Source organism: Petromyzon marinus, chromosome 15 (genome assembly GCF_048934315.1).
Source record: "Petromyzon marinus isolate PM22_M1 ecotype Great Lakes invasive population chromosome 15, UKy_Petmar_22M1.pri1.0, whole genome shotgun sequence".
Classification (NCBI taxonomy): domain Eukaryota; kingdom Metazoa; phylum Chordata; class Hyperoartia; order Petromyzontiformes; family Petromyzontidae; genus Petromyzon; species Petromyzon marinus.
Genome location: NC_133681.1, coordinates 12060927 through 12075493, shown reverse-complemented (window position 1 = coordinate 12075493; position 14567 = coordinate 12060927). Strand labels below are relative to the sequence as shown.

At 44.7% G+C, this 14567-nt stretch overlaps 1 protein-coding gene across 3 annotated transcripts in view; it reads right to left on the bottom strand.

Moving 5' to 3' along the window:
• The window catches only part of LOC116942666 (zinc finger protein 40), a 107679-nt gene that overhangs the window by 16802 nt on the left and 76310 nt on the right, over positions 1–14567 (bottom strand). For 2 of the 3 annotated variants that reach the window (XM_032954855.2, XM_032954856.2), the window contains exons 4-5: positions 8215–8363; positions 1–176 (exon numbers count right to left, since the gene is read on the bottom strand). In XM_032954855.2, the coding sequence (XP_032810746.2) occupies positions 1–176; positions 8215–8363 (325 nt within the window). Of the gene's footprint in view, positions 177–8214; positions 8389–14567 lie in introns of all 3 variants that reach the window. The other variant, XM_032954859.2, reaches the window with a different exon arrangement.

The window sequence follows — 14567 nt, the reverse complement described above, 5'->3', positions numbered from 1 at the left end:
CTTTGGTTTTGAAGGAGAAGCGACAGACGTTGCAGCGGTAGGGCCGCAAGTCGGAGTGCGAGCGGATGTGCTTGCGCAGCATGCTGGGCTTCCGGCAGCGGATGCCGCACTCCTCGCACACGTACTTGCCCCGCCCACGGCCCCGCACGTACACGTACTCCTCGTTGGACTTGTACCTGGTGGTGAGCGTGGGCAGAGAAAGAGAGAGGGGAGCTTGTAATGGAGGAGTAGGTTGAATAATAAACACGACTAGTAACGCGCGCACATTTCGCAATGTTCGATCGAGAACTCGAAGGTGCGTTCACCTACCCAGGTGGGAGCCTGGGTAGGTGAGCGCTTGGACAGGTGAAAGCCTCAACCAGGTGAGAACCTGCACAGGTAAGAGCCTAAACGAGTGAGAGCCTGAACCAGATGAGAGCCTAAACCAGATGAAAGCCTGAACAAGGTAGGAGCCTGGACAGGTGACAACCTGGACAGGTGAGAGCCTTAAGAGCTGCTGCTTTAAGGTGGCTGGTGCTTGGATGCTACGTATCTGCAGTGGGGAAAAGTTCCGGACGGTTGCTCGTGCAGCTACATAAAAATTGCCGCGCAGCCAACATAGTCCTGGCTCTGGGTACGATGAGCAGATTATTGGACGTGCTCTGTAGAACGTGGCGGTTTGCTGTGGTCGGCGGAGTGAGAAGGGTGGAGAGGTATGGTGGGGGGGGGGGGGGGGAGACCTTGAGATAGAGATCGATGAGAGGGGATGGAGATTTTATATTGTCCTAATTTGTCCAGGCCTCTGTTATTATCAAATTACTATTTAATTTGAATAATACCCTTTTGAGTTATTTCAAGAGTGTATGAGGAAGGGGTGACATCTGTGATGTAGAAACTATATTTACATTTAGGTTGCTAGCACATTTGAAACCACGGCATTGAAAACACAAAGGCCTCTGACCCCCCCCCCTCCCCAGAGTGCTTAGCGGCCTCAGTGGAGAAATGGACCGGAAAGTGGCTTTGCTGATATTTTGGTTACGGTTCTAATTTAGAAGTGCAAAAAAAGAGCTTCCCGATCATCTCCCATCACATCCGGATGTCTGCTCGGTGCGTGACATCACAGCACCGTGTCCCGCTGGGCTATTTAAAATCTCTCCTGTGCCAGGCATTCCAGAGCAAACACTGGGCACTCTGCCTGTTTCTACAACAGCGAGATGTATTTTTTATATTTTCCTAAACCAGGGCGTTTACGGCCATAAACTTTAACACAGGTCAAAGGTATTAAAAAGGTGCAGGTGTCCGCCACGGTCCCCGAGGACAAGCCGCCACGTTCGCCCGGTGATGTCATTTAAAAATAAATTAAATGATAAAACAAACAATCCGTGGGCATGAGTGACACGTGAGACGAGCGGCTTAAGAGGGGGAGGTTCAAGCCAGCATTGCTGAGAACCTCGGTTCGAATCCCAGCAAAAACAAAAAACCCAGTATAAAACTGGGATTGCATGTGTAGCGACTTCACTGGTAAAGTCATGGGCTCATGGTTAAAGGGTTGCGAGTTCAAATCCCAGCTAGGATTCAATTAGTTCACGATCATCCCTCTGGGGTCAGAAAAATTAGTACCACCTGCCATGCTCCAGTACTAGTGTGGAAGTCATCAGTGTTGGTGTTAAGGGGGAACTGGGTTCCATCTTTAGCAATGCACCACTGAGTTGACACTACTGGCTCAAGATGAACAATGAGAGACACGCACTGCTCAGCCAATGTTTTCCACCCACAAGTAACCGTCACGCTTATACTAGGACACCCCATGGGCATGTTAATGCTCTGCTGCCAATATATTTTTTTTCCACAAAAAAAACACAATAAAGGCCGTTCCACTAATTAAACCACAACTATTATCACTGCCATTGCGACTTGTTTTCCCGTCTGGTTCCAGTAAATTAAAATATGAACGCTGCCCTATAACCCATGGAACTGCACTCCTTAACAAGGGACCACGGGGCAGAGATTTTGGCCTCATTCACGCAACGCCTTCGCATCCGTTCCCAGCTCTGTTCAGCAAGCAGGATGTGACATCAGCACAAGAAGTCACGCCATCGCCACGTTTATACACGCTAGACCCTGGGCCATGAAGATTCACGGTTCAAGCCTCCGAAACGCTTCGCCTGCCCCTTCATTGCCCAAAGCAGTTGCCAGCACACCAACACGTCATTTCAAAACCAACCACACTCCTCTATGCCCCAAGACCATGTCTCACCAGCAGACTGCTTTCAGATCAGCCTGGGGCCATGCAGAATGGGTCGTGTCTAACACTGACGACGGTGAGAGAGTTTTTGTTATTAAGCGATTGTATGTGTACATACATTCAGCGCCCGGGGAAAACCCACACACGTGAGGCCGGAATACGCAAAGCGTCGCACAAGTAAGCTTAAATAATCCTTTGCCATACTCCATTCTCCTGGCCAGCGCCACAGAGCCCAAGCCTTCGGGTCTTGGAAATTCCAGACATGATGGCCGGGAGGGGGAATAATTAGCCAATTACTAAACAGGCGAAACGCGGCTTTACTTCCGAGATTTCATGAGATCGGGAGCATTCAGGGTGAACCAGTCACAGGTGTCAAGCATGATTTGGTCGTAGGTGTCACGCACCGGGAAGAGTTGGAGATGCAGACAGCAAGAGAGGAGTCCATACGGATGTTATCTTTCTGTACACCAAGAAACCCGGTGGTTGAAGTTCGTATTAAACACTCATAATATGGTATACGTATCATAACACAGGCGCACTTGGCAGGTCAAGAGTGTAATGACGGAGCGGCGGCTAAGGAATGGAACACGTACCCACGAGCAAGCCCGCCGAGGAGGTGGAGCGATGAATTCAGCTCGTGTGAAGGCGATGGGGTGTGGATCGTTACATCGCAGGATCGCGGGAGACGGTGGAGGCCTTCGTCTAGCAGTGGACTGACCGAGGCTGACTGACGATGGCGAAAAGACTTAAGTGCGTGCGTGCGTGTGTATATATGTATTTATAAAAGCCATAGCACACGCCGCACGGCAGATTTTGCGCGGTGAGGATGGGGGAACAAAAAAGCGCGCGGGCGACGTGCGACTACGGCAGCGGCGACCGTTTAAATCCCCCCCGCTGACGACAGCATTGTGCTCGGCACAAAGAATGAGCCCTCCCGAGGACGTGCTATGTTTAAAATAACAAGCCTCAATCAGGGGGTCAGTTAAGACGTGCTTCGTATTTACATTGGGACGGCTTTAAGATGGGCTTATTTATTTTTAGAATTTATTTCATTGATTTCCAACGCCGCAACTTTTTTTTTTTTCCCCCGTTGAAAAAGCCGAGTGATGTCATGAGCATAAGTTCCACTGCATCAGCACGGGAAAGTTTTTCGAAAGGAGAGGAATTTTGTGCCAACATTGGATGCACCTCCGAAAAAAAAACGGAAAACAAAAAAACGAGCGAACGAAATTTGTAATTACGTACGCTCTGCCAGTCGCGTGCGATATATTTTACGCACCACAACGCAGACGCACACTTTGAGAGCGGCCAAAGAGAGGAAGGGTTAAAGAATACAACAGGAATTTGAGGCGGCACGCTCGGCACTAAGATAAACAAGATGGCCCGGGGAGAACATGTGGTTGGAAAAGTTGACCAAAATCGTGTCGGAGTGATGGAAAAGCACCCACGAAAAGGGGAAAACATCGTCATTTTTTGGGACAATCAAAGGTGGAGATGGAGCAACGAAAGCAAGGCATGTGCATGAGTAGCCTCAAATGGAAAACGGCTGTGCCAGGAAAGGAGGCTGTAACTTTGAGTAAGGATAGCAGTAGATTGAGAATGGCTCCAAAAACTATTCCCCTTTATTTTAGAGCAATCAAAGCTAACCACATTCACGGCTTGTAACATATTTTAATGGCATAAAACGGTAGTTTATATCCTCTGAAAACTGTAACATCAGTTTACATTGAATTAGGCAATTGATCTAAATGGCAACTCCCTTGGTTGACTAAAAAGGACATGAGCAACTGAACTTTCAAATGCTCGTGCATGGTTTTTATATCCCTGAGTTGAGAGCATCAATCCCAAGTGGTGACAAGGTAACTGTGCATTTATAACTCATGGGCTGGTCAAGAGAGAGAGAGAGCGTGAACGACAAAACAAAGTGAAATTATATCTCTTGTAGTTCTCTCGGAAACCGTAAATTACGATGTGGTGTGCCCCGCGACATTGCACTTGTGAAAATAAACACTGACCTGCGCAAGCATTATGTCACACATGCTTTGGGCGATTTGGTAAGAATTATGGCTGATTAACGGACTTTATGGCGTGTGACAGACACCGCAATGCTGTTTCTTTTGCCCACTCTGAAAAAATATATTCTTAGTTTCCCCTGAGGGCTGACAAACTGAGACCAATTATGGCCCGTTTCAGTTTTATAATAAAAAGGGGTTTCTCTTTTTTACCAGCTCCTCACAGTAACAAGGCTTATCTTCCTAAACTAAGCACCCTGCAATAAAGTTTAGCTTGTCGTACAAGGTTACAAAATGCCTTAGCCACGCTGCATTATGGGGACAACCCATAATATCTTTTGAACACACGGATGCTGCAATGATGTAATGGTTAACACGCTGGACTTGCGATACAGAGGTCACCAGTTCAATTTGATCTCCCAGCGCGGAAGTTGAAACGCTACCAGCAGTATAAGTGGGTTACCCACTGTTGTAAGTATGTTGAACTTATGTCGCACCGTTCGTAGCCAACAGTGCTAATCGGAGGTGCGGGAGAAAAAAAATAAACACAAAAGGCAGTTCGAAAGAAATTATTTTCCCATCGAGTCAATTGGCAGGTCACGTGTGGTGGGATAAAGTGTGGGTTTCTGTAGCTTCTTTTAAGACGTCTGGTCAGCGTTAAAGAGTAGGCCAAGGGTACCCTCTCGAGAGGCTCTCTAGGGCTCGCTCAAGTGGAAGCACAAACTAAGCGTGTAAATGTGCACGTCAGCCTGACCCTATTCTGTGGCTTCAGCAGTTCAAAGTGTGGCCATTCAAGCATGTGCATTGGAAACGCAGCACGGAAAGTTTGCAATCGTCCCATTCAAATGTGAGATCCTCGGTACAATAGAGCTATTTTACCCCACCACCATGATTGTGACCAAGGCATCGGTAGGAGAGGTCAATCCAACTGAGACAATTTAAATCAACTGCACCTGTGTGTAAGGGGGGAGTGGCATTTTTAAAAATTTGTTTGGGAAACTATGGTATCTGTTATAAACATAAACGTTTTATTTGATATTACAAAACCACTATATATTACCTCCAGGAACAACATAGGCTTTAAGAAGATCGAACCTGGTAAAAAAAACCTGTAACGTTCCAGGGACAAAATCAGGCATAGAGTGTTCTGTTATGTAAATGTTATCAGGTCTTTGGAGAAAATATAAAAGTGTTTAAATAAAAAATCAAATTGGCCACATCTATCTTTGTCCAAACATGGCAAGGTTAGTTTTGTAATGTGGGCCTCATTATGCTGCTGAAATTGTTTCTGTGACATTCATTGTTGTCCCCTAAAGGCTGAATGTTTGTTTCCAAGATTTCGCAAAAAAAAGTACCCAACGTTTAAAACATTTAATTTGAATTAGAATTTCCATGTTGTAATTTCCCAGAATTTTCTTACTAAAGTCAAATACAGTTTGCAACAATTTTTTTTATTATAATATGCTTTATCGTGGTTATCATTTGAATTATGCATTGTAGAATAAATTTAGCAGCAATATGTAAGCAGCATGTGCTGCCTAATTGATGCCATCGCTGATGGCTTCATCCGTTTCATTTGAAACTTAATTTCTTTGACTCAAAATAGCCTCAGCGGCCTAATTTCCACTTAAGATTTCAGTGATTCTTTCCTACCAATCCGGGTGTCACCATAACAACGTCGCTGAAATACAATGAAAACTTCACATCTATCTAAATTGACGCGTCTGGCACGCGGCGATGGTCCGAACCCTGTGCAAGTTTCCAAAAATAACGTCAATGCCCTGCGACGATGGGGATAAATGTCGAAACAAAACCAAATTATATTTTAATAGCAATGGGAGAAGGGAAGCCACCCCCCCCTCTCTCTCTCTCTCTTAACTCTGCGCGTACAATCTGTGCTGTACCAGACGACGGCGCCAAAAGCCTTAGTGACCGCGATGATGTCAACGGCGCTCAGACGGGTCTCGTTAAATTTAGCGCCCGACGGTGCTGACGTGGATGTAAGACAACACGACGATCAACAGACAAGCGGGAGGGAGGGGGGGGGGACGTTGAGATGGGCGCTGCAGTCAGCCCTCAAGGCCTCGCAAGGAAGGATCTGCACCTGGGGAAGCGTGTTGCCCTGACGCACAAATACAGCAGCATCCAGAAAGCAGCTCCGCATCAGATGCACGCCTCTATTGCACCAGTAACGAAGTGCAACTCTTTATTTAAGTTCCGACTGCAAAGGACAAGCACCCAAAATTCCAAGTGGGCGAGCAACAGCACCATTCAAGGTGTAACAGAGAGGATTTCATTCGTTCCTTTTAATTAAGCGAGGTTATCGGAACCTTGGAAACTAAGAATTGCTGATGTTGGGTTGGTGGGGCAACCAGATTTCATCCCATTAATGTGTTTCACAGCCTAGAGGGCTACCTACAAAGGTGGCCAATGGAAAGCAGCAGCTTTCTGACCTTTGGTACAGGTTTTTGTGCTATTCTCTTGTGCATGGGTACTCTGGTTTCCTACGCACGCCAAACACTTAAGGCATTTACTCAACCTCCCAAAGCAAATTCCTCCCATAGGAGTCCACGGACTCACCAAAACTTTCCTGGAAAACAAAGAACCATTATTATATAGAAAGCAGGAAGCAGCCAATCAAGGGAAAAGCCCATTCTGCAAATCCGATTATGGTCTGTTCACATTATCACGAGAAGCCGTGTCTGAAGCTATAAATAAAAACCAGAATTCCAGACATCCAGTTTTCTTAAAAATCACAGCTTCCACACGATAAACAAAATTATATCCCAAAGCAAAGACAAAAACCCAGTGTGCAGCTGAAATCATGCTTCCGAATGCAAATGTAGACTGAAGTTCTAAACCTTTTTAAGTGATAAAACTGGGATATAACAGTGAACTTTAAAAAAAAAAAACCTTGTTGTATTTGGGCTTCAACCAGAATACAAGGAAAAAATGTTGGGATAAGTTGCTTAAAATAACAATGATCCTTGGACCCAGTTTTTATTTTATCTACAGCCACAAGGCCTGTTTGGCAAGAGCTTGGGGAATGTATTCTTTTATAGAGGAAGCACAAAAACTATTTGGTTTTGGAAAGTGGTTTCTATATACAAAGGTATCTCCAGACAATTAACAGACATAAAAGCATCATCTCAAACAGATGAATGGCGTGAAGAACCGTACGCGTCTGAATTAAACAAAGTATTTGTTGACGTGGTAGTGATGCAGCAGAAGCACAAAATAGTTGCCATGAGGTAACTATTAATATGTCCGTCTGAAAACTGGTCATCGTAAAATGTAAATATTTATCATTAGGCCCCCTATGTCTCTTGCCTCTATATTTAAGTTCCACAAAGAAGGGCCGTTGCCCAAAACGTCAACGGATTATATATTTTTTTCTAAGGCCACAGTGTCGTTGACGAGTGTGTTGAGTTTTTTTCTTTGTTTACTTGTATTGTTTTGGCGCGAAAGAGCAGCCCATAAATCCAATCTGTACATGACTGGTTATATTAATCTGCTTTTACGGGCTCTCAGTCAAAATGAAGCGAAATAATAAAAAAAGTGTAGTGGCAATAAATTCTATGTAAAAGACAACAGAGCATAAGATTGTCATTATCACAAACAAATAATGTTACCCAGTCAATTGCATGCATCGTAGAACTATGCATGAAGTCCTACAATGGTCTTTGTGGCCACAACAAATATATTGTGCTTGTGTCTGGTTCAGGTGAGTCAGCCGTTTGCTGCCTACTCACCTGCACACGTATCTTTCAAAACGAGGTCCTACTTAAACAAACAATTTGAAGGGTTGTGCCATTGATAACGAAGCTGAGACCATTAAATGAAAAAAAATAAACAACACGTTATAACCACAGGCGGCCGCCCAGACCGACACAACAGAAGAACCCTCAGGACAAGGCGTCGCTTCAGTTGTTCCGACAAAATTGTTGGCGCTCGCAGCTTCTTTCACGAAACGCTTACCCTCCCTCGAAGATTTTGACGCGCCTCGTTTCCGGGACAGCGCCGTCTGCCCCTTCCCCCGTCGCTTCGTCCAGGCTCGGCGCCTTCCCCTGGTGGGCCGGCGCCTGCTGAGGCACAGCAGCTTTCCCCTCGTCCTTCACCTGACAAATCTGAAAAGGGAGCAGAAGATGGGCCCTGCCGGTCACACATTCGGGTGTCGGTAACGGGAAACAACGGACAGGCGTGCTGAGGGCCCCACCACGGCCCTCGAGTGCCGAGGAACGGTGCTACGGAGTGACGTAACGCGCGCGCGTTACGTCCCAGCATCGTTGAATATTGCATCCCAGTGTGATTCAAAGCAATTCCACGAAGAGGTTAATAACGTGCGTTCCCCGTGTCTTTGTTACATCCTAACATCATTAAATTCTGGTTCAGGAACGCTTTTCAGTTGGCTGATGTGTGTTTGTGTAGTACATCCCAGCATAGTTCATGCAAGCTGGAGAGATCTGAAAGAAATTCAATCCAGTGAAATTTTGATTTGTGAAAAGTCTAAATACAATGAATACATCAAGCTAGAAACACTAAAACAGTGTTTAGAAACTTCGCCTCGCAATCATAAATATTAGGCCTGTAAAGATGTGCCGTTTAAAACCTATTCTTACACTTACAAATAAAATACATGCAGTAGCGTAGCGAGCGTGGGGGCAGAGGGTGCTTTGGGCCCCACCGCTGGTGAGCGAAGTTACGAGTTGGGGGGGGGGTCCTCCTTGACAACCACTTAAGATATATTTTCAACAACAGTGTAAAAAAAAAAACACTTATTTAAAAAGCGGTTAAAATCCATCTTTTTTTAAATCAGAATACTTTCAATTACTTTATACTTTTTATTTCAATTTAATTAAGAGCAGTAAAAGTTTGGCTCCGGCAAATTGCGCATCGTACGTCCATTTCTATGTTGTTGCCATAGTTTAAGCGGGTGGGCGAGCGGAACCTTTCATACTGGTTCGGGGCGAATAGAGGGAAGGTATAATAAGGTGCCACACTTCGTTCCACGTGGGCGCGTTCACTGGAAGCCACGTCAGTGCTGTTTAGGTGAACCAAAGAATGAACGTTTGCCATTTGAGCGCCCCAAATAAGTGGATCCCGGAGTCAAGTTCGAATCCAGTGCCGACGAGTGGTGCGACCGTGCGAGACAAATCAAATCAATAATGGGGGCCCCACCTGGCCGATTGCCGCATCCTCTGAGCTGATAATCGAGTTATGCCACTGAGTACATGCATACAAGTGTGGGTGTAAAATATTAATGTATTCATATGCATTGTATATAATGGGTTAATATGACCCAGACAGCTACTAGAGTTCACTCCATTCACGTAATATATAATCTATATTCTTGAATCGAATCGAGACACCTGAATTATGACACTTAATGGAATCGAGAGAGAAGCAAATAGTTAAGATGCCTGATATGTATTCAGTTGTAGGCTGATGTTTCGGGCAAGGGCTCTTTTCACATTACAGAGAGAGGGTAGCCAGAATATTTCGACTAAAGTTGATGAGAGAATGCTCAAAATATTTTGCCTTGAAAGTACTGGAACAGTTGGCACATGGTCACGTTTGCATTGGCAAAGGTTAGGTAGCAAAAAAAAATCTAAGTTTTATTAAATCGATCATAAGAAATCAGTTGCAACTCAAGAAACATTATCTGAATGGAAACTGTTCTCACATTCATGTGTTGTACTTATCGTTTTAAATCATTACATACTTTATACAAGTGCTGATTTGCTGGTGGACGTTATGCACAGGTTTTCCACACAATATTGGCACAAATACATCAACGTTGTAAATGCATGGAAATATCCGTGATATATATACAATAATATACAAACACGTGTATATAGATATTCATTGTTTTCAGAATAAAATATAAAATTCATGCTAACGTCATAAATGATCAATCATAATTATTTTTCGATTTAAAGAACTGTCGAAGCACTGTCGTCCCGACAGTTCTGTTCTTTCACCTGAAGAAGGCCACTTGTGTTGTGGCCGAAACGTCGTGAGAATTTTATTGTCTTATTTTATTTTATTATTTTATTCTCATTCTACGTGACTTTACCGAAAGAACCAAAGAAGATCATAATTATTATTATGTACAGCCCTTTGAAAATCCACCACTCGCACTCCACCATGCTGGTTAGCGCACGTTGGTGAAGGTGGAGGGGCTGGGGGCTAAGACCGGCTCAGAGGTCCATCATCACTCATGTTAGTCATGTCCGGGAATCGAACTCTGGTTGCCAAGTAATGGTGTGGTGCACGAATCACCACAGGACCAGGTTCACTACACTACAATAGCTAAACACTGAAACCATTTTCCACCAATTAAACGGTCATTATACCATCAGCATCATGTCATGCAATGAAGAAATTCCATCCGTAACCCTTATAGAAAGTAGTGTAACATCAGCCTGTTGTTAGAGAACCCCCCCTTTGGAATGTGAGATCACAGCACTACTTGTTATACGCATTAAATTGTCTCTTATCCATGTGCCCCACCTGTAGAGAGAGGTCTTCTGTTGCGTGCCAATCAACCATAAATGTTTTAGCTCCCAGGGCTGAAACTGCTGAACTAAATGAAAAACAAATGTAATATTGCTTTTTTTTTGTTCAGGTGCAATTTATTTGAGACCAGGCTGAGACCATCAACTCACTATAATTTAATCACGGGTGGCTGCCCAGATTCAAACTGAGAATCTCAGTGGTGCCAGCTCAACACTCTGATAATGTAGCAGGAGGAGTGTATGAACCTATCCAGCCACCTCATATAAGGACCATTTTAAAGTCCCATTTTTTCATGTAAAAATAATATGATAACTTTAATAAATACACCTCCCATTTGCACGGTTGGCTACGTCCAGTGTGAAAGAAGTTCAACGTTTAATACATACAGGTATGAGTAGGTGGAGGGGCTGGGGGCTAAGACCGGCTCAGAGGTCCATCATCACTCATGTTAGTCATGTCCGGGAATCGAACTCTGGTTGCCAAGTAATGGTGTGGTGCACGAATCACCACAGGACCAGGTTCACTACACTACAATAGCTAAACACTGAAACCATTTTCTGCCAATTAAACGGTCATTATACCATCAGCATCATGTCATGCAATGAAGAACCATAAAGATGCAAGCCCTGCAAATTGCTCGCTCACGCCACCGCGAACGGGAAGGGGCTCCACTAGAAGGAGATCGAGAGAGCCTCTGTAGAGGGTTGTTTACCCAGCCAAACATCTTGGAAGAGGAGGGAGTCCCCACACGCCACACCACCACATGCTCGCTGCCGATCGACTGTGTCACAGCCTTTTCCAATTATTTCAACTGCCGTGCCGAGGGATCGAACCTGGCGACCACCTCTGGGTTTGCAAGTCCAGCCTGCTGACCACTGCACCACGACAGCATCTTAAGTATAAAAAAATAAATATCACTTTTAATAACATTTATGGTCACCTTCCGCAAGCAATCTGTTGCGATAGCACTCGGTATCTTTGGCAAAAAAGAACGGGTTTCCAAAACACTGGCACTTGTTTTATGAGTCACTGAGTCAGACCTTTCAAGTTTCACAAAACACAAACTCAGACTGTTTAGCAATGGGTGGGTCGCCCTCGATCATCAACAATGTTCTGCAGTAACGCAAGAGTCGCCGAAGAGCTGAGCGGATGTTGGTAATGACTCGAGCAATGTTTAAACAACAAAGGGAGTCGCTGCCGCTCATGATAAAAGAATGAAGAGACTTGAAAAGTAATTTAGACTTAAATGAAAATAGTGGAAAGCAGCCGGGTGGCTGAATGACAAATAACAACACCCTGGCATGGCACTTGGCAAGGACTTCAAAGGTCGTGAAAGAAATGTGATGAATTTGTGGCACTTCAAAATTATTTAATCACTTGAAAACAATTAAGAATAATTTCATATTTGTTTCCCTCGGTGAGGTCTGGATAACGGTAATTGTGTAGGGAATGATTTATATATATTGCAGTTTTTACAACATAGTTGTGGGTAATTTTATAATTGTGATTTTTACACTGCAAGACAATTAAATCAAAGTCCTTACTCTTTGCAAATCAAAAAAGTCCACATCAAAGTGATACATTTAGTAACATCACCAGTGACTGTTCTGGGAATTGAAACCAGACGTTCCAGTGACTGGCAACATGTGTTTTAACAACAAATAGCAAGCGCATAGTAATGTCATTCAAGCCAATTAAAGCCTCAGGTCACCACCCAACAGCCTTGATTTGCTTAGCATTCAGACTGCGCCAGTCCCTTGATTAGGGATATATTTAAATCCAAAGGGATTTCAGTCCCTAAAAAGACAGTCCAGAGTGAAGATGCCATTAGTGGCTATAACGACCTATCTATTAAGCCACTTGTCTCATTTGTGTGCCTTAATATAACTCAAGAAGTGTGTGCGCCAATGCCGCCGAATCATAATAATAACCCTACGCAGCCCAAAGCATGGAACGCCATAAGCGTAGCATACTCGGGGCAAACCATTCTTAATTACCGTCCGATTCACTATCGACTGTCACCCGAGCTCGAATGAACTATGCCATGTTGTTGCTGCTCATACGCTGGGAGGTATATATATATCAAGGTACAAATACAAGCAGGGATCTCTCTTATGTGTTTCGGGTTGTTACCGCATGTTGTCCGGCCGGCCTACATCAGAAACCAGCAGCCGGCAACACAGTAACCACGGGAGAATGCAAGCTGCTCAATTCCATTCCCGAGGATGGCTCCCGGCACGTGGGGGCAGAACACTGGATATTGTTCGCACCTCCGATGAGCACGGTTGGATACGTACGGTGCAAAAGAAGTTCAACATACATATATAGGTTATGGTGAAAAACATGCGGTAACAACCCGAAAACGCATCGGAAAGCATTGACAGCACAACGGCGAAAACCCACGAAGTCTTCTTCGGTTGTACAGCCCATAAACATCAACTGTCAGAGCTTTAGTTGTAAGTGGTTTTTAGCCGTTCCATTGCTTTGTCTGAGAGCTGTTAAATTGCACATCCACCACCACATGCACAGTGGTACACAAGAGGGAACCTGTACACTGTGCCCTCATAAGCAGAAGAACTGGATGGGACATGATGTCACTTTAGTATGTAAACAGGATCGTTATCCCGCCACGGGATGGGTCGGGTCCTTCTTCTCCTCATGCTGGGCCTCTTACGCAATAACGCCACGTCAGCACCTGAAGACACAGTGGGGATTTTTTTTTTACGGTAGCTCCCTGGCCCCCAACCATCACGAGGTACAACATTGCCAAACAAGAGACCTTATCTAACTATTTCTTAATATATTTTTTTTACCAAGTTAAGGCCCACCGAGCTACGTAGCTCTTTGTCAGAAGCGACCTGGCAACAAATGCGAGCTCGACAAAGTGGCTTAATCGTGTGGGCATTTATAGCACCCAAATACTCTAAAACGCGTGCTTTATAAATGTGGAGGGAACAACCGGAGGACCCGGACAAAAATGCACACGACCACAGGGAGAGAGACGTGCAAACTTCCAAATATACAGGCGCTAGAGTCGGGATCGAACCCACAACCTCCTGTATGACAGATGAGGTATTTAATATCTCGCCACCGTGGTGCCACTTCTACGCACGCTCTCACTCGCTTTCTCCTCTCTAGAACCATGGGGACCCTTTGGTCACACACTTCACTGAGGTTTAGGGCACAGATGTCCATGAGAGTTGCACCATCGTTAAAAAGAGTAAAAGCATTTGAATCTTACGGCGTCCAGTACTACGCATCACAGGAAGGTGTAATTTCCCCCAGTGAATCAGGGTCACCTATCGATACGAGCTGCACCCAATGCTCATTCTGAGCATGTATTACACTGCAACTTGAGTGTATATACAAAATGTAAATTTTAAGTAAAATTCAATATTTAACAAACGGAGCTTCGAAATATTGCAAGCTTAATGTTAACTTTGTAAGTATCGGGATTCAAATCAACATATTGTGACAGCCCACTGTAGAATGAAATGTTTTAAACTTCATGCTCATGACGGCACACTATGCACACAGGGGAAGCCGTGGGGCAATGGTAATTATTATGCACTGCACTATGAACCTGCCAACCTGAAAACGATTCCCAGCCACGGCTACTCTCAGTGGCGCGTGAGCCCTGAAACGGTTCTAGGCACTTCCTCCCCTTGCTAACTTCACCAATCCACAACAACGAGCGGTGAAGTATGGTCAAGCTACTCCCACGACCGACACGGCGTGGGGGAGGGCCTTCCCTCAGCAGTGGATTCACAACGGTGTTGAGAATTAGCTCTTCATTTCAAGATTTGAAGCTT